Raw genomic sequence first — 22,623 nt, forward strand, 5'->3', positions numbered from 1 at the left:
CCTGCATGCCCTCTTAGGCAGGGACGTGACCACCTTCCCAAGCCAGATCATGGAATCCTCCCACTCAGGGCAGCAGCATGGTGGTGATGGTGGTGGAGAAGGAGAATGGCCAGCTGGCAAGCTGCAAGAGCCAAGAACTTTTTATAACCTCGGAGACAATCCCTCCCCTCCCAGGATGTTTCAGTTGGGCACTGATCCTGGGGAGGGCACTTCTGATGAGTTCACAATTTTTTTCTTGCTACAAGAGGGTTAAGGCAAGTGGGCATGATGTGTAGTGTACTCGGTGCCTACACAGCACAGGGGACCTGGAACCGCTTGTTGATGTGTCTGGAGTTGGGAGGGAGAATCTTCCCTGCATATCTCCATGAAGCTCTCAGATAGAAACTCTTTGATCCTTCTCACAAGGTTTCTGGGGAGGCCTGCCTTATTCTGTCCTCCATGGTAAGACACCTTCCCACACCAAGCCAACAGTAACTGTTCTAAACGGCTAAATGTAGTGCAGCACAAAGCATTGCAGCCATAATGCCCAGGTTTCTGTCCACATTAAGTGAGCATCAGCTCCCTATCACTCTGTGTGATTTGGAGAAGACTGATATCTTGCATGGCAACCTGGATGAAGGAAGGGAAGCTATTAGCTGCTGCCTCTGCTGCTAGCATGGCTTTAACCTATGGCACCTCCTCCTTTCCTCCTGCAGCACTCTTCACGGACACAAAGGAGGGAAGCCATATGAGCTACCGCCCTGTCCCACCAGCCTGATTGGACCCCATCCCCCTCTTGCTCGCAGGCTTCTACTAGGATGGGAAAGCAGCACTCTCTCAGGAAGTGGGGTGTGGCGGACACAGAGGAAAAAAGCTGCATGAGCTGCTACCTTGCCCCACTGACATGACTGGACTCCATCTCCCATCCCGCCCACAGTATTGTGCCCTGGCAGGCCCGTTACCATGCTTGCCTCCAAACCGTGTGAATCCAGATGTTCCCTTGAGAACTGTGTTGTGTATGTACTGTACAGTGGCCACTTTCAAGCATAAAACTTTGGCCTTGCACTGAACACCTCTCCATTGTCTTTAGTGAGACCTTCATTGTATGTTAACAGATTAGGCTTTAGGCTCCACAATGTATCTCATGTAATGTGTGCCCTTGTAACTTTTCATTACAGCAGGAACAGAGGGAGCTTGCTGCATATCCCCCCGGCTTCACCAGCTGTCTGGCTCACAGAAATCCGCAGGTGAAAACGGACAAGGGAAGATATGTTAAGGAGCAAATGGAGTGAAGAAATATGCTACTGGAAAGATGTGAGCAGAGTGGCAGGAAAGGACAGTGTACAGGGAACTGCAAGTGAAGCACCAGAGAAGGTCTTTTCATCCCAGACGGCTGTAATGGAGTGCATGGCAGCGTGACTGGAGAGGATCCCCACCCCACCCCTTGCAGAACAACTTTCTCTCCTCATTCAGTTCCAGTGGCCCTAGGACACAGGGGAAGGGGGACTCAAGGGCAGCCTCACACACAACCTCCAGAGTGTCATGAGGCAAAAGGGTTTCCTCACATTTCTGATTCCCCACCCTCCCCTTTCAGGTCTCACCATGGACTCCTTTTCTGTCCCTGATTCTTTCCAAAATAAAAACACATGATTTCTGAACAGTCTCTTTATTGCTTGTAATGCAGGTGTGGGGTGAGGTATTACAGAAAAACACACTGAATCCAGGGGCACCTTGTTGACAGCAACATGCATGATTTTTAAAACTGGCTATTCAAAAAACTCTCTTCCAAAGCCTCTCTGGTGTACACTGCTCCCTGATGTCTGGCTGCTCAAAATCTCTGGCTAGGCTTGGGGGAGGGGGGGGGGGAGATAATTTTTTATGCGGGGCTACTCCAAGACTTTGGAAAGTGGTCAAGGGCTGCACTCTTCCATGATATTAATGGAAGAGGTGTGGGGTTTGGGATGGAGGTTGGGTGCAGAAGGGAGCTTGGGGTAAAGGATTGGTGTACAAGACGGTGGTGTGGGGTCTGGGAGAGAGTATGGGTGGAGGCAGTTGTGACCTAAGTTTCCTGTAAGCTGTGCACCTGCACAGCTATTTTTTGAGCCCCATTCTTAGGTTCAGAGGTTTTGAGCAGGTAGGGAGCTCGGCTGACCGATGGGGGTGGAGTGTCTCTAAGCAGCAGCTTATCGGTGCTAGCTATGTGCTTGAACTGAGGAGATCCCAGAGCAGATATGGAGGGAGATAAGGAGAGAATAAGTGGCTGGAGGTGGGGAGGGGAGTGAGTAATTAATTAATTGGCTTGGGGGAGAGCCTGAGGGGAGGGGAGTTTGGAAAGTACCACATGCAAGTAGAGAGAGGGGGCAGAGGCAGAAACCCAGCAGTCTCCTCAAGCCTCCTGGGCTGGGAAGGGAGGTAAAGGGCTGACTGTATGGGGTAGGAGGGGAAAAAAGGGGGGTGGGCGTGTGCTGGCATCTGTGCAGTGAGGTGGAAGCAGAGGGCAGATTGTCTGGGATGTCATGACTCACTTGCTGCCATCCTCTCTGTGTGGCCAGGTTGAAGGCAGGTTGTATGGCATGTGTGTATGTGCCAGGACATTTGCATGATTACATTTCAGTTTTGGGATGTCATGACTCACTTGCTGCCATCCCTTCTGTGTGGCCAGGTTGAAGGCAGGTTGTATGGCATGTGTGTATGTGCCAGGACATTTGCATGATTACATTTCAAAATGTACATAGGTGTTAATGGCTTACGGTAAGAAAGAAAAAAAATTTTAACCGAAGTTTGAGTATTGCAGATCTCAGGCTGTGTCTACACTACAAAGAAAAGTCAGAAAGATATGCAAACTGCGAACCGCAACTTGAGTATCTTCTCCCGCTTTTCTTCTGAAAGAGGCTTTTCCAACATTTGGCCTGTCTACATGGGGCCAAATGTCAGAAAAAAAACCCTCTCTCTGAACATCCCTTCTTCCTTGTAAAAAAAGGTATACAGGGATGCGGAAAAAACGTGTCTGCTTTTCCAAAAAAAAATTCAGAAAAGCAAACACATTCCTTGGACATGGCAGAGCTTTTCCGGGATACCGGAGTATCCTAAAACTCTGATCTTAATGATTTTTTAAATCCTGTATTATTAATTAATATATGGTAAAATGTATTACATTAAAGCTAGACCTTTACTATGTGGTAGAGTTCTGGTTCTTATGAGTCAGAAGTAGCAAGTACTAGGTGTAATGCTAGTAGTTTTGTAGGATTAAACCTTATTTGCAAGCTCTTTGAAACATTTGCATCTGTCTACAAACCCTAACCACATGTTTAATTTGCTTCTCCTCTTTGAGATGGTGACACACAAAATGTGAGAGAATTTTCATCTGTGTTAATAGCATGGAGACTAAAAATTCCTCAGCGAAATTGTATAAGCCTCAGTGAATGCCTTTTATTCTCCTTTCCAGTGTCAGTTAATACTGTATTAGTCATGCTTTCCTTGCACATACTATTTCTACTTGACTTGTATGGATAATATGCATTTTGGGAGAAAGGATGATGAAGCATGTACTCCAAGGGTAGTGTTAATTTTCTTTTTATTAATATTAAATATTGTAAGCATTACTCCTTGTTAAATATCCCGTGTTTCAATGTATTTTCTTCCACACATATGGAAGTTATTTTATGTGTGTTGGTTTTTCTTTGTATTGGTGGTGCACATCCACACACTACCTCAATATTGGTGTTGCACATAAGAAATTTCAACCTGTCCAAAAGAAAATTCAACCCGCCCAAGGAAAATGTTAGATGGAACACTGGTTGTGACCTGGGACATGGGCCTGGGGTGCAGGAGGAGGCACAGGGATTTGGGTTGTGATCTAAAGCAGGAGTGATTATGACCTGGGGGCAAGGAATTGGAGTACAGGGGTTTGGGGTGTGACTTACGGCAGGAGAGATTTGTGACCTGGGGCAGGGAACTGGGGTAGAGTCTGGGAGGAGATATGGGCTTGGAGGGGGCAGAGGGTTTGGCTTATGTGGGGTAGGGGGGTAAGAGCTGTGGGCAGAGGGTTGGGGGGAGGGAGAGGCTGGAGTGTCAGAGGCAGAATCTGGCTAGGAGACTTAGCTGAGTGACTCCCAGCCAGCAGCCCAGCGTATTTCTCAGGCAGCCTCCCTGCACAGGCTGCAGGGGCCATGTGAGTCTGTGAATAAGAGCCTGAGCTGGTGGAGGTGTTTTACGCGCTGCCTTTTCTTCAAACAGGCAGCTCCAACTGCCTAGAAACTGACCAATGGGATTGTGCTGGAAGTGGGGGCAGCAGATGAAGTCTCCCCTGCCAGCTCACAGCTGTTAAACACAAACAGCCCGACAGCCACTTTTCTGAGCGGTGTGCAGGGGTGGGTGAGGTAAGCAGGGAGTCTGGCTGAGGTTCCCTGCTGCATCTGCAGGCTGGATCCAGTTGCTTAGCAGACCGGATCTGGCCCGCCGGCCATATTTTGCTCAATCCTGGGCTAGGCGCTTTGCCTCAGCTTCCCACCCAGTCAGATAACTTTCCCTGCTTGTTCTCACAAACATTATGGAGCACACAGCAGACTGCCACCACAAAGACAATGTTGCATTTGCTGAGGACTAACTTAGTCAGTAGACTCCTAAATCTTCCCTTCAACACTCAAAAGCACAATTAACCACCATTCTGCACTTGCTCAGTCTGTAGTTGAACTGTTCCTTACTGTGGTCCAGGCTGTCCACGTATAGCTTCATGAGCCACGGGAACAAGGGATAGGCTGGGTTGCCAAGGATCACTAGTGACATTTCCACCTTTTTTATTCTAATTTTCCAGTATGGGAAAAAAGTTCCAGCTTGCAGCTTTCTGAAAAGGCAGGAACTCCTAAAGATGCACGTGTCATGCACCTTTCACAACCATTCCATGCTGATGTCAGTGAAATGGCCCTTGCGATCCACTAGCGCTTGCAGCACCAACAAGTATCCCCCCTTAGGGACTATGTACTCCTTGGCAAGGTGGTCAGGTGCCAAGATGGGGATATGTGTTCCATCTATCACCCCACTGCAGTTAGGGAACCCCATCATGGCAAAGCCCTCCACTGTGACATGCACATTTCCAAGTGTCACTTCCCTCCATAGCAGAATGGTATCGATTGCTTTGGGTACGTGTATAACAGCAGCCGCCACAGTAGATTTCCCCATTCTAAATTGATACCCAATTCACCGGTAGCTGTCTGGTGTTGCAAGCTTCCACAGGGCAATTGCCATGTGCTTCTCCACTGTCAGAGCTGGTCTCATTCGGGTGTCTCAGTGCTTCAGGGCAAGGGAAAGCAATTTGCAAAGTTCCATGAAAGTGGCCTTGCACATTCGGAAGTTTTGCAGCCACTGATGATTGTCCCATATCTGCAGCACTATGCAGTCCCACCAGTCCATACTTGTCTGACAGCACCAGAAGGGGAAGTTACTCACCTTGTGTAGTAACGATGGTTCTTCGAGATGTGCCCCGTGGGTGCTCCACTCTAGGTGTCGGGTCCGTCCCGGCGCCACTGATCGGAAGATTTCAGAGCCATACCGGGCCGGGCCGCGCATGCTCTCTGCGCTGCTGGTCGTTCGCGCCCTTTCCAACGATCGCGGCTCGGCCCCCCCGCCAGTTCCTCTCACCGCTCGGTCTCTGGAAGAGAAAGACAGAAAACAACCCGGAGCGGGGAGGAGGGCGGGACGTGGAGCACCCACGGGGCACATCTCGAAGAACCATCGTTACTACACAAGGTGAGTAACTTCCCCTTCTTCTTCGAGTGGCCCCGTGGGTGCTCCACTCTAGGTGACTATAAAGCAGTAGTCGGAACTAAGAGCGCTCCGGGTTACTTAGGATCTACTGTTGAAAGGACAGCGGAAGCTACTGAATGGTCCGCCCCCCATTTCTGAACTATAGCATAATGCCTCATAAATGTCGAGCTGGAAGCCCAAGTGGCTGCCCTGCAGATATCGGCTAAAGGAACTCCTCTGGCAAAGGCTGTAGATGTCGCCACTGCTCTAGTCGAGTGTGCTCGCGGCTGCGAAGACAAGGGTTTATCCCGAATGGAGTGGCATGTGGTAATGCACAGAGTGATAAGCTTGGCAATGCGCTGAGTGGAAAGTGCAGTACCCTTAGATCGGTTCGCTGTCGATATTAGAAGTCTATCTGTTCGTCTCCACTGACGGGTTCTGTCTATGTAAAATGAAAGAGCCCGCCTAACGTCCAGTGTATGTAGCAGGGCTTCCCTCGTTGAGGAGTGCGGCTTAGGGTAAAAGGAAGGAAGGACGATCGGTTCATTGATATGAAAAGATGAAGCTACTTTGGGTATGAACGCTGGGTGTAGACGTAACGTTACCAAGTCCTTCGAGAAAGAAGTAAAGGGAGGGTTTGCCATTATCGCCCCTAACTCACTAACTCTACGAGCTGAAGTCATAGCGAGCAAGAAGACGGTCTTCATGGTTAGCATCTGTAAAGATACAGATGCCAGAGGCTCGAATGGGGGATACATAATTGTATCGAGAACCAGGTCGAGGTTCCACGACGGAGGAGGCGGCCTTCGAGGTGGGCTCATATTGGCTAGACCTTTTAGGAATCGTTTTAACATCGGGTGAGAGAACACCGAATAACCCTGTATCGGGTGATGGAAGGCACTGATGGCTGCTAGGTGAACTCTGAGGGATGCCAGAGAAAGCTTAGCATTTCGGAGATGAAGGATGTACTCGAGGATGTGTTGTGGAGGAGCAGTCAATGGTTGAACGTTATTCTGGAGACACCAGAGAGAGTATCTACGCCATTTTGCCAGGTAAGTATTTCGCGTAGATGTCCTCCTGCTATGTATCAATATGGACCTGACCTGGCTCGAACAGAGGTTTTCATCTAGCGTAAGCCAGTTAGGAGCCACGCTGTCAAGTGCAATGTTTCTAGTTTGGGGTGAAGAAGAGCCCCCCGATCTTGAGAGAGGAGGTCTCGATACAAGGGCAGAGGCCATGGCTTTCGAAGTGACATCCTGTGTAGGAATGGGTACCATGCCTGCCTCGGCCAGGCTGGTGCTATTAAAATTACTGTCGCCCTCTCCGTCCTGATTTTCTCTATCACTCTGGGAATGAGGACTGTTGGTGGAAAAGCGTACAGTAGCGACTTTTTCCAATCGGTCAGGAGCGCATCGCCGAGGGATCCTTTGCCGATCCCCGCCCTGGAGCAGAAGAGGCGGCACTTTTTGTTGACAGACGTCGCAAAAAGGTCTACCAGGGGTGTTCCCCATCTGCAGAAGATTCCCTGGAGTACGTCCAGCCTCAGCTCCCACTCGTGGTCCGTGGGAAAGCATCTGCTGAGGGAATCGGCAATGACATTGGCTATGCCAGGTAAGTATGACGCTGTTATGCTTATGTTGTTCTGTATGCACCAGTTCCAATATCGTACCGCTTCTGCGCATAGGGAACGTGATCTTGCCCCTCCCTGCCTGTTTATATAGTACATCGCCGCTACGTTGTCTGTCAGCACCCTGACTGTTTTGCGTCTCAGACTGGGGAGGAAGTGTCTGCATGCCAAAAAGATCGCCCTCAACTCTAGCTGGTTGATATGAAGACGCCTCTCGGTGTGAGACCATTGCCCCTGGATGCGCTCTCCGTTCATGTGAGCACCCCATCCGATGAGTGAAGCGTCCGATGTTAATTGAACCGATGGCTGAGGTTGGTGAAACGGTACTCCCGTGAGGATGTTTAATGGGCTCGTCCACCATCGGAGGGACCTGTGTACGTGGGATGGAGGAGTAACCAACTTGCGTATGTCGTGTCTCATGGGGACATACACCGTTGACAGCCAGTGCTGTAAGTTCCTTAAATGGAGACGTGCATGCGGGACTACAAAGGTGGCCGCCGCCATGTGGCCGAGCAATCGCAGGCAAGTATGTGCTGAGATTGTTGTGGTCTTTTGGAGAAGATTGACCAGGTCTTTTATTGCCTGGAATCTGTCCGTGGGCAGGTATGCTCTCGCCGTGCGGGATTCGAGAACCGCTCCTATGAACTTTATGTTTTGTGTTGGAATAAGCGTGGACTTTTGTTCGTTTATTATCAACCCGAGTGAGTTGAAAGTCTCTATGACTTTTGAAAGCATTTGAGTTGTCTCTTGTGCCGTCCTTCCCTTTATGAGACAGTCGTCCAGGTAAGGGAATATGATGACTCCGAGACGACGAAGATGGGCGGCGACCACGGCAAGCGTCTTTGAAAAGACTCTTGGAGCTGAAGCCAGCCCGAACGGGAGGACACAGTATTGAAAGTGCTCGTTGTTTATAACAAATCGCAGGAAACGTCTGTGCGCCAGGTGTATGGCCACATGAAAGTAGGCGTCTTGTAGGTCGAGGGCTACGAACCAGTCGTCGGTGTCTAGAGAAGGGATTATTGTAGTCAGAGTTACCATCTTGAACCGCTGCTTTCGCAGATAACGGTTTAACTCCCGTAGATCGAGTATGGGTCTCCAACCCCCTGTTTTCTTTTGAGTCAGGAAGTACCTTGAATAAAATCCTTTTCCCCTGAATTGGTCTGGGACCCTTTCTATTGCCCCGATTTCCAACAGGCGATAGGCCTCCTGTTTTAGGAGGGCCTCGTGAGAAGGGTCCCTGAAAAGGGACGGGGTGGGAGGGGTAGGAGGAGGGAGGGATGTAAATGGGATGGTGAGTCCGAATTTTATCACTTCCAACACCCATCTGTCCGATGATATGGCCACCCACTGATGGTAGTAGGGTCGCAACCGATGTTTGAAGATGGGAGTGGTGCCTCTGACTGTTACCGGAACGACCGGCGTGCCCTTGACCTGAAAGTCAAACTTGCTGCTTGGGTGCTCCTGCGTTATTCACCCTGGGTGGCTGAGGGCGTCTGCGCTGTGTCCTTTGCTTGGACCGGTTCTGATCGTATGGACGGTTTTGTTGTCTGCGGAACTGGTAATCGTAACGTCTTTGGAATGGGAAATAGCGTTTACGACGGAAAGGTGGAACATACATCCCGAGGGTACGTAAGGTAGCCCGGGAATCTTTACCCGTGTGGAGCACCTCGTCCGTCTTCTCCGCAAACAGCTTGATTCTGTCGAACGGAAGATCCTCGACCTTAGACTGTAATTCTTTCGGTACGGCAGCGGTCGCAAGCCATGAAGCTCTTCTCATGGAAACTGCTGTTGCGATTGATCGAGCCGCTGTGTCCGCCACATCCATGGCGATTTGCAAGCCTGCTCTGGCACATGCGTAGCCTTCTTGCAGTATAGCTCGGAGAAGTACTTTGTCCGTTTCGGAAATTCGCTGAGCAATTTCTGACAATTTTGCAATGTTGTCAAAACTATGATTGGAGAGCAACGCTGAGTAATTTGCAATCCGGAGGAGAAGAGTTGAAGAGGAGTACACTTTCCTGCCGAATATGTCCAATCTCTTTGCGTCCTTGTCTGCTGCCGAGTTTCTTACTTGCGGGTTCTTAGCTCTCTGAAGAGCTGCATCCACAACCAACGAGTTTGGCTGAGGGTGAGTGAAAAGGAACTCAGCACCCTTAGAAGATATGAAGTATCTCTTTTCTGCTCGCTTGCAGGATGGAGTAGTGGAAGCCGGCGTCTTCCAAATTTCTGTGGCTGGTTCCAGGATAGCCTCGTCCAGCGGTAAAGCCACCTTAGATTGCTGTCTAGGGTGTAAATTCTTCAGTAACTTGTATTGCTTCACGTTCACGTCCGCTAACTGAACCTCCTGTGATTGTGCTACCCTTTTAAAGAGGTCCTGAAACTCTCTGGTGTCATCTGGTGGTGAGGAGTCCATAGCAAAAATCGCGTCGTCGGGGAAAGAAGACTGGGCATCCTGCGACGAAGCTTGTGGAGGCCGATCATCTGTGTCCGATATCTGGCCCTCTTCAGGCTCCGACAGGACCGAAATTGAGGTGGCACTAGGAGGTGGTCTGGGTGACTGCGAGCGCCGATGCTCAGAGGCCGGTTGTGAATGGCGCCTGTAAGATGATTGACGGCAACAACAGGAACACGAGTGGGACGGTGATCTGTCCTGCCTACCCGTGTAATAACCCCTGTGGTAACGATAAACAGAATCAGGGGATGGTCTCCTGGATGCATATCTGCTACCATGTCTAGTATGGTGAGACCTTGGAGGAGAGTAACTCGGAGAACGAGATGTGTTTCTGTAATAGTGGGAAGATCTTCGTTGCGGGGACCGTGAGGACCTATGTCTTGGGTAGTAAGGTACTCTCCCCGATCCCGAGTACTGAGGTGGGGAAGGGTATGTTGAATGCACAGGAGAGGGAGACAAGGAATGATCCCTAGGGATCGACTTCCCAGATGCCCGTGCATGGGCTGATGAATGCCCTTTAGCACTTGCAGAGTGTCTTGCTGTGCTGCGATAAACCTCCCTAACAGATGGGGAGCGTGACTCATGAGAAGAAGGAGAGGCTGTTTGCAGCCTAGCTGATTGCGATGACTCTCTCGGTGCCGATGCAGATGACTCCTGCGGCACCGGGTGTGTTGCGGGGCCGCTGACAGGTTCCGGTGCCGGCTGCCTTGACGGAACCGGGTCCTCGGTCTGCGGTGCCGGGTTCTCCCGGTGCCGTCTGTCTGGTGCCGAAGGAGCGCGTTCCCGCGGAACGGCAAGCGGCACCGCTTCGTTGACCGCTTGGGCAGCCGACTCCGTTGCTGACCCCAGCATGTCCCGCCGTTCCGGGGACGATGACTTATCCGGCGGCGCTGTTAGCCGAGGCCGCTTACTCCCCGAAGGAGTCGGATCCCGCTCGTGCTCCCTATGGAGAGGGGAGACTGGCGGTGGGGCAGACGCAGTGCGATGCTTGCCCTGTTTTGCAGAGCGCGGCTGGGAAATTGACTTAGCCGCGGAGCGGCTGTTGTCCGATCCCCGGTCTCCCTGATTCACCGGGGGGAGAGGGACCGCTGGCAGGGATCGGGCAGGGGAGGCTTTTTTCTTTTTCGCTCCGGCTGCTGCAGGAGATATTGCCCTTCTTTTTGGGGTTTGTGAGGACTCCTGTTGCAGAGGGTTTGATGGCTGAAGAGCCTTGTCGCAGAGCAGGAGTTTGAGGCGGAGATCCCTGTCTCGTCTTGCCCTCGGAGTCAATTTAGAACAGTGGGCACACTTGCTTGGTATATGAGACTCCCCCAAGCAACGAAAACAGAGACTATGCCCATCAGACGCAGGCATTGCCTCTTTACATTGTCCGCACCGCTTAAAGCCGGGTGATCCGGACATGGCGGTGAAACTGACCAGTAAAAAGCGCTTCAGCGCGCAACTGACTAACTATGTTCTGTTTCCTTTCTAATTAACTAACAAAGACTAATAACTAACTAAACTACAGGAAAAGTCAAACTATTTACAGACTATGGTTTTTTTTTTTTTTTTTTTTTTTTTTTTAGGAGAACAAGGCAAGCGACCGCAGAGAGATCGCCTTTTCCGTCAGCAACCGAGGACGGTTGAGAGGAACTGGCGGGGGGGCCGAGCCGCGATCGTTGGAAAGGGCGCGAACGACCAGCAGCGCAGAGAGCATGCGCGGCCCGGCCCGGTATGGCTCTGAAATCTTCCGATCAGTGGCGCCGGGACGGACCCGACACCTAGAGTGGAGCACCCACGGGGCCACTCGAAGAAGAACCAGTGTTCCATTGTTTCCATAGGACTGGATGCTGTGTGCATTTCTAATTCACTCAACTCAAGGGCTTACCTGAGATTTGTCCTCTTCCTGGAGTGACGTGCATACAGTCTCTACATACTCCACCATTAGGCATATGAAGGCAGACATCAACATCACAATGCTTTCATGCACAAGGGGATCCATGAGGGGGGCCATGCTTATGCTGCAATGGCATTTGCACTAGTAATCAGGGTAAAAAAGGGTGCGAAAAGACTGTTTCGCTTTGGTGGTAGTAGACAAGTGCATTATGGGACGCTGACAACATGAACCCAGAACTATGCGCTGCACAGTTTTGGTCCCAGAGTGCATCGGAAGCATAACCCAGAACAAAGTCAACTGCAGTTTCCCTACTGGGGATGCGCTACTTCGAACTACATTGAATTCTTGTGCACAGTGGATCTTTGACTTTACAAAATCAGATGGTAAGAAAGCAACCTTAATAAATTCAACCTTAACTCGTAGTGTAGACATGGCCTACGAAACTATCATCAGCTTGACACCTTTAGAGTCAAAATTATGTTCAATACAGGACAGTTTGTATATAGACAGAATCACCTGTACGAGCTAAACAGATGCCAAAATACACCATATTGTTTAAAATTGTCCATATTATTTACCTAACCCTCTCTGGATGATCCTGGGATAGAAGTGTCTTTAATATGTATCTTATGTATTTTTTATTATGTATCAAACTCCTTCTTTACTTAAGTCTTAAGAGTAACACAGAACTTACCTCTTTTTGACTGCAGGTTTTCGGCCAGAATTTCATTAAACCTCTAATGACCTGAATTACAAATGAGAAAATAAATTACATTAAATTTTACAACTTCACATCTAGGAAAAATTGATATTTAAAAAATAAAAATATATCAAAGAAATATTTACTGGTTCTGTGAGTGAAGGATCTTTCTCCAGAAACTGTACTATGCAATATGCCAGCTGTGAAGGGGAAAAATATATAAACATAAAATTATGACATTTTCACAAGAACTCAAAAGACATGTTCAGAATTAAAAAGAATAGGGAATTAGAACAGTTCACTATACATCTTTTTCTAAACTGAATCCTATTTTAAACTGGAAGTCATGGGAATTCGCAACTCCATCCAAGGTGCAGTTAACAAAGAATAAACAAACGAAAAGTGAGGAATGAATATGTCCAAGTACATTTTGAAATCATTTGAACTTTATGGGTTCCAACTGTACTCATGTAAGCAACATTGTGAAAGGCTCATTGTTCTGCAAACATGTTTCTTTTACACTTTTGGCAGCATCAGCACTGTGACAACTCATATGAGTGGAGCCAACAAAGCCAAAAATTTGCAAAAAAGATTAAGAAAACAAGGCCAGAGTGCAGAAATTAGGATCAATTTAGAGCCAAAGTGCAAAAAGGATGGGAGTGTAAAGAATCACCAAGATAGATAACTAGACAGATGACAGTGCAAGAGTCAAAAACAGACCTCTAGTTGCAGAATCAGGGCCTGGATGAGTGGAGAAGATAGCCTCATTATAGGGATAGCAAGATTGGGTGACTGGCAGGAAAGTCTACAGAGTTTCAGTGCTAGACAATATCTTACATTATATAAAGGTTATATGAAATCCATAGAGCTATATCCATAAAGTCTATATCTATATCTATGAATTCCACTAGATTTATCCTATAAAATGCATTTAAGTTCACTAAATACCTATCTGTTTCAGTTTGATTACACATGACAAAAGTTTTCTGTGGGTTTTTGTGTTTGTTTTCATTTAGATTTTTTTTTTTTGGCTAAACAAAATATTTCCACAGCAATCAAGCATATTACTGTCCTGTTCTAACCAAGCAGATTTTTTAAATATAAATTTCTACCTGTGCATGGAAGAGTGATAAACTTCTGACAGTATGTAAAGGAATCAACACCTTCACCAGAAACTGTTTATGCTCTGCTTTTAGAGGTAAAGCAAAACCATTGATAATACTAGAAGTAAAAAAAAAAGGAAATTTTGATTAGTGACATCACAGAAAATGTACTTGTGGTCTGAACAAATAGTTTCTATCAAATATTTTCTATCAAAGTAATTACACAAGAAGATAGACTGCAGATAATATAATATGTGCTGAAGATTTGCACTAGCCAGTGATCAAGGTTAGTTCTAGTCACTGCTATTTACTAATTAAACGCTCACATGAGAATAACTATGATCACTCGTACAATATTGTTGCCTAATATACTTGAACCTCCTCAATTTAGCAATCCTGGGAAACAGGGTTTGCCATATTAAAAATTTTGCTGGGCCAGGTGCTGAGGGATCTGAGCATGAGGGGGATGGTATGGGCTGCTTACCTGGTGCCCCACTCCTGGGGATACATGTGTCTCTGCACCCTCATTACTCCCAGACACCATCCCCTGGTATGTGAGCAGAAGGAAAAGCCAAAGGGGAATATGGAGATTCAAGTGTATATATGACCTTGCCTATTTGTTTGGTAATATAAAAGAGTTTAAGGTACTCTTTGATGGACTGTGGAACTAACTACAATTATATTTCAGAGGGGTAGCTGAGTTAGTCTGTAATAGGAAAAACTTGAAAAACAATAGTCTAATAGCACCTTAAAGATTAACAAAACATGTAGATGGTTTCATGAGCTTTTGTGGGCACAACCCACTTCTTCACATGACAGGAGTATTAGAAGTCCAGATCCAAGAATAAATAAGGGAAGGAGGAAAAAAGAGAAAAAAGGAGGGGAGGGGAAAAAAAAGAGACAGTGAGTAGATCGTTCAAATAGTTACATGAAGCTGATAAGAACAATTAGCATTTCCATTGTTTGGCTGGTTGGTTAAGTAATTAGGAGGAACCTGTTGGAAGATGGTGTGCGAGCCAGCCGATGTCCCTGTTCATACCATTTGCAAAGAATTAAACTTGTGAATGAAGTTGAGTTCCAGTTCTCTGTATATTTGGCTTGTGGAATTGGCCTGAAACAAAATTGTTGGGTCCAGGGATGAAATTGCTAGTGTATATGTACAAGTAGAGTTGGCACTGGGGCTGATTGCAGGGGTGGGTTCCTGGATGATTATGATGGAGATGTGTTGCGTGGTTACTTGAAATAATTTGTTTGAGATTAGGGGATTGTCTGTAGGCAAGAACTGGCCTTTCCCCTAAGGACTAAGAGTGAGACCTGCCCACACATCTACACTAGCGATTTCAACCACATCAGCCACCAAAATCAGAGGCTCATTTAGCTGCACATCCACTAATGTGGTGTATGCCATCAAATGCCAGCAAAGCCCCACTGCAATGTATACTGGCCAAAATGGACAGTCTCTATGGGAAAGAATTAATGGACACAAATCAGATATCCGAAAAGGCAATACATCAGCTGTTCCCAACCTATTCCAGATGGGGACCCATTTTGACAATTCAGGAAAACTTGGTGACCCAAGGCAATTCAAAAATGGGGGGAAGGGAGCAGAGACACCTGGAAAGACACTTGGCGAACCTTTTGAAATGTAATGGTGACCCATACTTGGGTCCCGACCCATACGTTGGGAAACCCTGAAATACACAAAACCTGTTGGAGAACACTTTAATCTGCCTGGACACTCATTAATGGATTTCCAAGTCACCATTTTGTTTCAGGCCAATTCCAAAAGCCAAATACTCAGAAAATGGTTGGAACTCAACTTCATTCACAAGTTTAATTCTTATGTAAATGGTAGGAACAGGGACATTACAGTGGCTGGCTCACACACCATCTTCCACATCCTAATGACTTAACTGTTCTTATCAGCTTCTTGTAACTATTTGAACCGTCTCCCCCTACTCACTGTCTCCCCCTTTTTTCCCCTCCCCTCCTTTTTTCTTTTTTCCCTCCTCCCCCACCCCCTTCCCTTATTTTTCCTTGGATATGGATTTCTAATATTCCTGTCATCTGAAGAAGTGGGTTGTGCCCATGAAAGCTCATGATGCCATCTACATGTTTCATTCTTTAAGGTGCTACTAGACTATTTGTTGTTTTTTAAGTTTTTACAATTATATTGATAACCAACACACTGAAACCAACACCCTAACAGATGCTTAGTGTGCTCAAGCAAAAAATTGAAATGTACACGGCAAAATGAAGTGCCACGGGGAACAATGTAAGAAAAAAAATTGTATTTTGCAATCTACACACAATTAAATCCTCTTTGCAAAGAGTTATGCTAAGACTGACACCTAAGAACGCGCACAAGTCTGTTTTCAGAATGAGGGTTTAGGATAATTTTTTAAATGAGCCCTGAAATTTTCAGCATAACTCTTTGAGATGGCTTATTATGTAAAGGTTTATTTACCTTCCTAATATTTCCAGCAGTTCAGCTACACCATTGAAGTGTTCAGTTTCATAAACAAACCTATCAAATAAAGATAAAAAATAAATAGATACCTAGTTTCTTAAAACATTTATAATACAACTGTTTTCCCTCAAAACTTACCGTAGAAAAATATTGTTAATCTGTTTTCGGATAAATGCTCTAAGACCAAGAAACTTGCCATAAATTCTGTGTAAGACTGTTTTAAGGTAATCTCGTTCTCGGGGATCTTCACTGTCAAATAGCTCCAAAAGCTGTTGAAAAAGAAAATTTAATGCAAGTTTCAGATGACTAACAAGACATGGTAAACTGGCTTTATTTTATACAGTTTGCATATGAGTGTGCACACAGCCGTTACACAAATCTGTTGCTTTCATTATTAACAAAAATAAAATAAACACACAATAAAATTGTTTTTAAAATTAAAGAAATTAAAATTAAACTTTTAATACAGAAACCGAAAAGGAATTAATTAAAGTTGAAAGGAGTCAATATAGAGATGAGGTATTTAGTCAACTGTATGAATACCAGCCAATGTATTCTGTAGAAAATGTATTGTGGAGTGTTCATAACTCAAGTAGCCACAGTTGAGCCTTTAAATAAATGAATCAATTACTATTCCAATTATCTTGTTAAGCAGAGGACTTGGACTGGTGACATTCCAGAGACGGTAGGAAAATAAAGAGTTTAGCTACAAAATAGAAATTCATTGAATAAGGTCCTGTCAATTTAGTTCTCAAAATCTTTAAGGGCATGACCCAATTTCCTGAATTGAGACAGGCACAGAGTATGTAACAGGACTTTTGAGCCCACTTGTGGTTTATGAACACTACCAACTTGCTCAAGCTCTCTTTTCTATTTTTGTTTCCATTTCAAAACATGTAAATAGATAATTATACTGATGTCTGACCTAGGGGAAGGTAGGTTTTTCATTTGGGTTTTAAATAGGAAGAGCTTCCCTTTCCCAAATGCTTCTCTCATCTCTCCTACATGCATAATTCCCACCACTCATAGTTGTTTACAACTATGTGTATATACTTGATCTGATTTTGATTTCACAGTGGTTGCACATAAAAAGATTCTTCGATTCTACATTCTATCAGTTTGAAAGCTAATTCCAGTACTTTAATATGAGGAATATCTCACAAATTAGAGATTTTTTTCCCAAGTGTACTCATAATAGTCTCCTTATTACTGGACCTTGTTTTTCTTAATGGTCTAAAAAGTCACATTGTCCCCTTGGTTTGAATAACAATAATTATAATAATCGTACTATGTATTTTAGAAATGTGCATCTGTCTGTCCAGGAGTTTGAGAGTCCATTTGTTCAATAACTCCTCCTAAACGGAAAGAGCTAGGACCACCGAATTTGGTATGCTGCTTCCTCTTATCATAACTTAAACCAAAGTCAGGGTTTGATGATGCCAGCTCAATGAGATGTGCCTGGAATCCAATTGTTTTCCATTACACAGAAAGGGAGGGGTCTGACAGGAGCAACAGTTATGCTCTGCAATGACCACAGGAGGCAGCAAATATGAGCAACAGGTATACTCCAGACTGACCACGGGGGAAGGGGGGTGACCTCACCAGTAAGAGCGTGGTCAGCTGGGCCTTGACCTCTGCATGTTGCAGGCCACCAGTCCTGGTAAGTGGCCCCTCTGCCCCCAAGCCTCAGTCCAAACCCCTCCCCCGAGCCACAGCACCGGAATGGGGGGGGGGGTGAAGGGGGTGAATGAGAGTGCTGCTACACTCCTGGGGAGCAGGAGTCAGGGCACTTTTTGGGAGGTGCAGGGCTCAGGATAGAATGGTAGGAGGTCGGAGGGGAGGGGGGCTTAATGGGCTGGTAGTGGCTCCTCCCAGGGGGCTGGGAGAAGCACAGCCCCAGCGCTGCCCCCTCCTCCCAGGGGAACCACTGGCTGCACCCTTCATATCACCTGCCCCCTGCCCTGAGCCACTGCTCATCCCCAAACCCTCACTCCAGCTCCCCACACACCAACCTCATACCGAGCCCCTCCTCATTCCACAACCTCCTTCCCTGATTGCTACACTTCCTACCCCAAGCCCACCACTCGCTGCCCTGAGTCCTACATCCCCACATTCTGTACTCAGCCCCCCACATCTCCCAGCCCCCTGCCCTGACTCCAGCACCCTCTGCACAGTGTGCTAACTCCTGAATCACACACACACACACACACACACACACACACACACACACACACACGGTTAAAGACTTGAGCAACTCCAGGTACATCTGCTAGTAATAAATACGTATGGCTACAGAAGTGTAAGAGATAATGTATAATTAGTGGAGGAAAAAAATAAAACTTAACATTTATACTACAGAAAACAGTAATCTAAAGAATAGTTTAAGAAACTGTATAATTGGACTCCTGATATTAGTCAATCACAAAAAACTGCGGACACATTAAAAAGTACTCTAAACAAGGAAAAAGCTTATCACAGTTTAAATAGACTGTTTTCAGCTGTTCAAGGAATCCTAATTAACGTATGATTTTAGAGCATGTTACTGTATATACTTGGAAATAAAAAACAGCACAATCATAATACCATTGGCAAAGATCACTTTAAACTCTGACCTCAGGATTATAATATTCTTATTTTTAAGAAGATATAATTTAAGCAGATAGAACAAAAATGGGTGGGGACCTACCAACGTAAGCAACCGAGCGAAAAGAATATCATTCACTAAGAAAATTTTGAAACACTTCAGAACATAGGCAAGGCTTCCAGAAGAAAGAAGCGTGTGGAGCCTTGGCAACTGAAATAATCTGATCTGATGGTAACAGACAGGAGTGAATCAAAAAAATTGTAAAGGAAATCTAACAGTAACAAAAATAAATAAAGCAGTATATATTGATGACAATTAGGAGGAGTTGTCACCCATTTACTCCCCCCCAACACACACACAAATACAAATTGCCTTATATTTACCGAATAAGGGTATGTCTACACTAGCCCCCTAGTTTGAACTAGGGAGGCTAATGTACAGGGCTCGCCAAACCGCGGCGAGCCCCGCTTGCCAGCCAGGCTGTCCAGTGATCTGCGCATGCGCTGATCGTTCTGCGCATGCGCAGATTGCCCGAACCCGGTTCTTCCGGGTTATAATCTACTCGTCCCGGGCGAGTAGATTGTATTATTTGTCGAGCCCTGCTAATGTAGGCATTCGAAGTTGCAAATGAAGCCTGAGATTTATATGGCAATTTCACGAGGGAAATTGAGTTTTGTTATCTGCCCTAGAAAGGTTATAAACAAAATCATTATGTTGAATAAGATCTGCCTTAAAACAAAAAACAAAACCAGTCCACCCAATGAACTGCACACACCTTACCCTTCCAAAAAATTCTGAATTTCATCTACAACAGAAAATAGCTGGAAATGCTACAGAAACAATAGGATTTTAGCTTTCTGATTGAATTGTTTATATGGGCAAAACGTTTAGATTTTCAATTTTATTGTACAAATTCTCTTGGGGGAAACTGTTTAATCTTATCAGTATCCATTTCAATTACAGGCTTAAAACATACTAAAAGACTCATGTTCTGATATGTTATGTCCAATTTGTCTTCAGGAATTAACAAAATAACAAAGGGTTATTTTTAAGAACAGGCTCAATCATTTCCAGAATTCGCATGATTATTATGACACCTTTATACTAACTATAACTAAAAATGGGAAGTACAAATTACTAAACAGAAACCTAGAGCAAAACATATGAGTATGTGGATATTTCATTGTTATGTGTCTTAGCAATATTTGCCTTACATTTCACAATAGAAGTAAGTGGTATTTAGAAATCAAATGCTAAACTAAGTAACCAATGACACCGCTCTAGGTTTGTCAATAAATACCAAAAGTGACTAGTATTTTTTTCATTTTTAAATTAAAGCCATTCCTTATTAGGACTAACTTAATTAAAGTTTCTCAAATTTTAAAAACAAATTCAACAACAAAATTAAGGTGATAGGTAACAGTCAGCATGGATTTGTAAAGAACAAATAATGTCAAACCAATCTGATAGCTTTCTTTGATAGGATAACTAGTCTTGTGGATAAGTAAGAAGTGGAGGATGTGGTATACCTAGACGTTAGTGAAGCATTTGATATGGTCTCACCTAATCTTCTTATCAATAAACAAGGCAAATACAACCTAGATGGGGCTATTATAAGGTGGGTGCATAACGGGCTGGATAACCATTCCCAGAGAGTAGTTATTAACGGTTCGCAGTCATGCTGGAAGGGCATAACAAGTGGGGTTCTGTAGGGTCTGTTTTGGGACTAGTTCTATTCAATAGCTTCATCAACGATTTAGATAATGGCATAGAGAGTGTACACTTATTAAGTTTGCTTATGATACCAAGCTGGGAGAGGCTGCAACTACTTTGGAGGATAGGGTCAAAATTCAGAATGATCTGGACAAACTGAAGAAACGGTCTGAGGTAAATAGGATGAAGTTTAAAAAGGACAAATGCTAAGTACTCTATTTAGGAAGGAACAATATATTTCACACATACGGAATGGGAAGCGACTGTCTAGGAAGGAGTACTGCAAAAAGGGGTCATGGGGAACACAAGCTTGTGAACCAGAAGCTAAATGAGAGTCAAGAGTGTGACATTGTTGCAAAAAAAGCAAACATGATTCTGGGATGCATTAACAGGAGTATTGTGAGCAAGATACAGGGAAGTCATTCTTCCACTCTACTCTGCACTGATTAGGACTTAATTGGAGTATCCGGGCACCACATTTCAAGAAAGATGTGGAGAAATTGGACAAAGTCCAGAGAAGAGCAACAAAGAATGATTAAAAGTCTAGAAAACATGAGCTAAGAGGCAAGGCTGAAATAACTGGGTTTGTTTAGTTTGGAAAAGAGAAAACAGAGGGGACATGATAGTGGTTTTCAGGTATCTAAAAGGGCAAGGCTGGGCAAAATATGGCCTGGAGCCCAGATACGGCCCGCGGACCACCCTGCCATGACCCTCAGGCACACGCAGCTGCTGCGTTTAACACAGACCCTGCATTTCTCTGCTCTGCAGCAAGGGGAAGGCTTCATGTTATCTCCCCACCACCAACCCAATCCTCAGCTCCTATTGGCCAGAAACAACCAGCCAATAAGAATTGACCTCAGCCAATCTCTCAGCTCTTATTGGCTGGAAACAGCCAGCCAATCAGAGCTGAGAGATTGGCCTGCAAGACTGGGGCAGCTGGAGTTGAGAGCCACTTGGGCAGAGCAGCCTGTATTTTCAAGCAGGTTGGGGCTGCCGGCCAGGAGACAATTAGGTAAACTCCTCCCAGCCAGCACCTGCCTCTGGCACCCCAACTCCCTCCCCCAGATCACTATCCAAACCCTCTGCACCCCCTATCCCAGGTGACAATCCCTCCCAGACCCTGCACCCCCTTGCACATCCTTCCCCCAGGACAGAATTTTCTCCTGCACCCACACCTCCTCCCTGACTCTACACCCCAATCACCTGACCCAGGTCACAACCCCCTCCTCCACCCAAACACCCTCTGAGAGCTTACACCGGCTCCTGCACCCCAGTCCCTTACCCCGTGCCCTACACCCCCCTCCACAGAAAAGTGTGGCCCTCGACCACTTGCCAAAATCTTGGAGTGGCCCCCCACCAAAAATTATTGCCCACTCCTGTAAAAGGGTGTCACAGGGAGGAGGGGGGGGATTGTTCTCCTTGGCCTGTGATGATAGGACAAAAAACAATGGGTTTAAACTGCAGCAAGGGAGGTTTAGGTTGAACTAAGGATGTTAAGGACTATTCCATCCCCCCTGCCCCTTCCTGACTCTATCAGATAAAGGCAGCAAAGGCGAGGGGGAGGGTACTTCAAAGTGGCAGTGCTACACGTAGCTGACCGCAGGCTCAATGTGGCGCTGCCTCTTCAAAACGCCTCTTTGAAACGTTTCAAAGGGACAGCACCGCACAGAGCCTGGGCTCAGCTGTCCCCAGCTGATCCTGGGCTCCATGCAGTGCTGCCACTTTGAAATGCCAAGTGGAGCCCGAGATGAGCTGGTGAGTCCCCAGCTGATCCCAGACTCCAGCGCAGCATTTCAAATTGTGCAGAGCCCAGGGTCAGCTGCGGAGTCCCCACTTGATTCTGGGTTCTGCGCAAACACTGCGCGGAGCCCAGGATCAGTCCCCAGGTAACCCCAGGCTCCACATGGCATTTCCACGGAACCTAGGATTAGCTGGGGAGTTGCCAGCTGACCCTGGGTTCTGCGGATATGCCATGCTGGGGAGTTCCCGGCTGACCCCACTCTCCACGAGGCATTTCAAAGCGGCAGCGCAGCACAGACCCCAGGCTCCATGAGGGCACTTCCACTTTGAAATGCACAAGAGCTCCCACTGGGAACTCTTGTACATTTCAAAGCTGGCATGCTGCATGCAGCCCAGGACCAGCAGGAAGTCCCGCTGACTCTGGGCTCCACGCAGGTACTTCCGCTTTGAAATGTACAGGAGTCCCCGGGGGCTCTTGCACATTTCAAAGTGTAAGCGCCCGCATGGAGCCGGAGTCAGCAGGACTTTCCGCTGGCCTCGGGGTGTGCACGGAGTTCGGCACTCCTCCTGGGAAATATACAAGAGCCCCAGCAGGAACTTTTGTACGTTTCAAAGGAGGAATGCGGAAGTGCCTATCAAC

General features: G+C 46.3%; 1 protein-coding gene across 8 annotated transcripts in view; it reads right to left on the reverse strand.

Moving 5' to 3' along the window:
- PPP2R5E (protein phosphatase 2 regulatory subunit B'epsilon) overlaps positions 1-22,623 on the reverse strand; it is a 231,084-nt gene that overhangs the window by 10,225 nt on the left and 198,236 nt on the right. For all 8 annotated transcript variants that reach the window (XM_075926375.1, XM_075926377.1, XM_075926376.1 and 5 more), the window contains 5 exons: positions 16,085-16,215; positions 15,944-16,003; positions 13,486-13,594; positions 12,520-12,573; positions 12,368-12,418 (listed from right to left, as the gene is read on the reverse strand). In XM_075926375.1, coding sequence (XP_075782490.1) covers positions 12,368-12,418; positions 12,520-12,573; positions 13,486-13,594; positions 15,944-16,003; positions 16,085-16,215 — 405 coding nt within the window. The remainder of the gene's footprint in view (positions 1-12,367; positions 12,419-12,519; positions 12,574-13,485; positions 13,595-15,943; positions 16,004-16,084; positions 16,216-22,623) is intronic.

Source organism: Pelodiscus sinensis, chromosome 4 (assembly GCF_049634645.1).
Source record: "Pelodiscus sinensis isolate JC-2024 chromosome 4, ASM4963464v1, whole genome shotgun sequence".
NCBI lineage: Eukaryota > Metazoa > Chordata > Testudines > Trionychidae > Pelodiscus > Pelodiscus sinensis.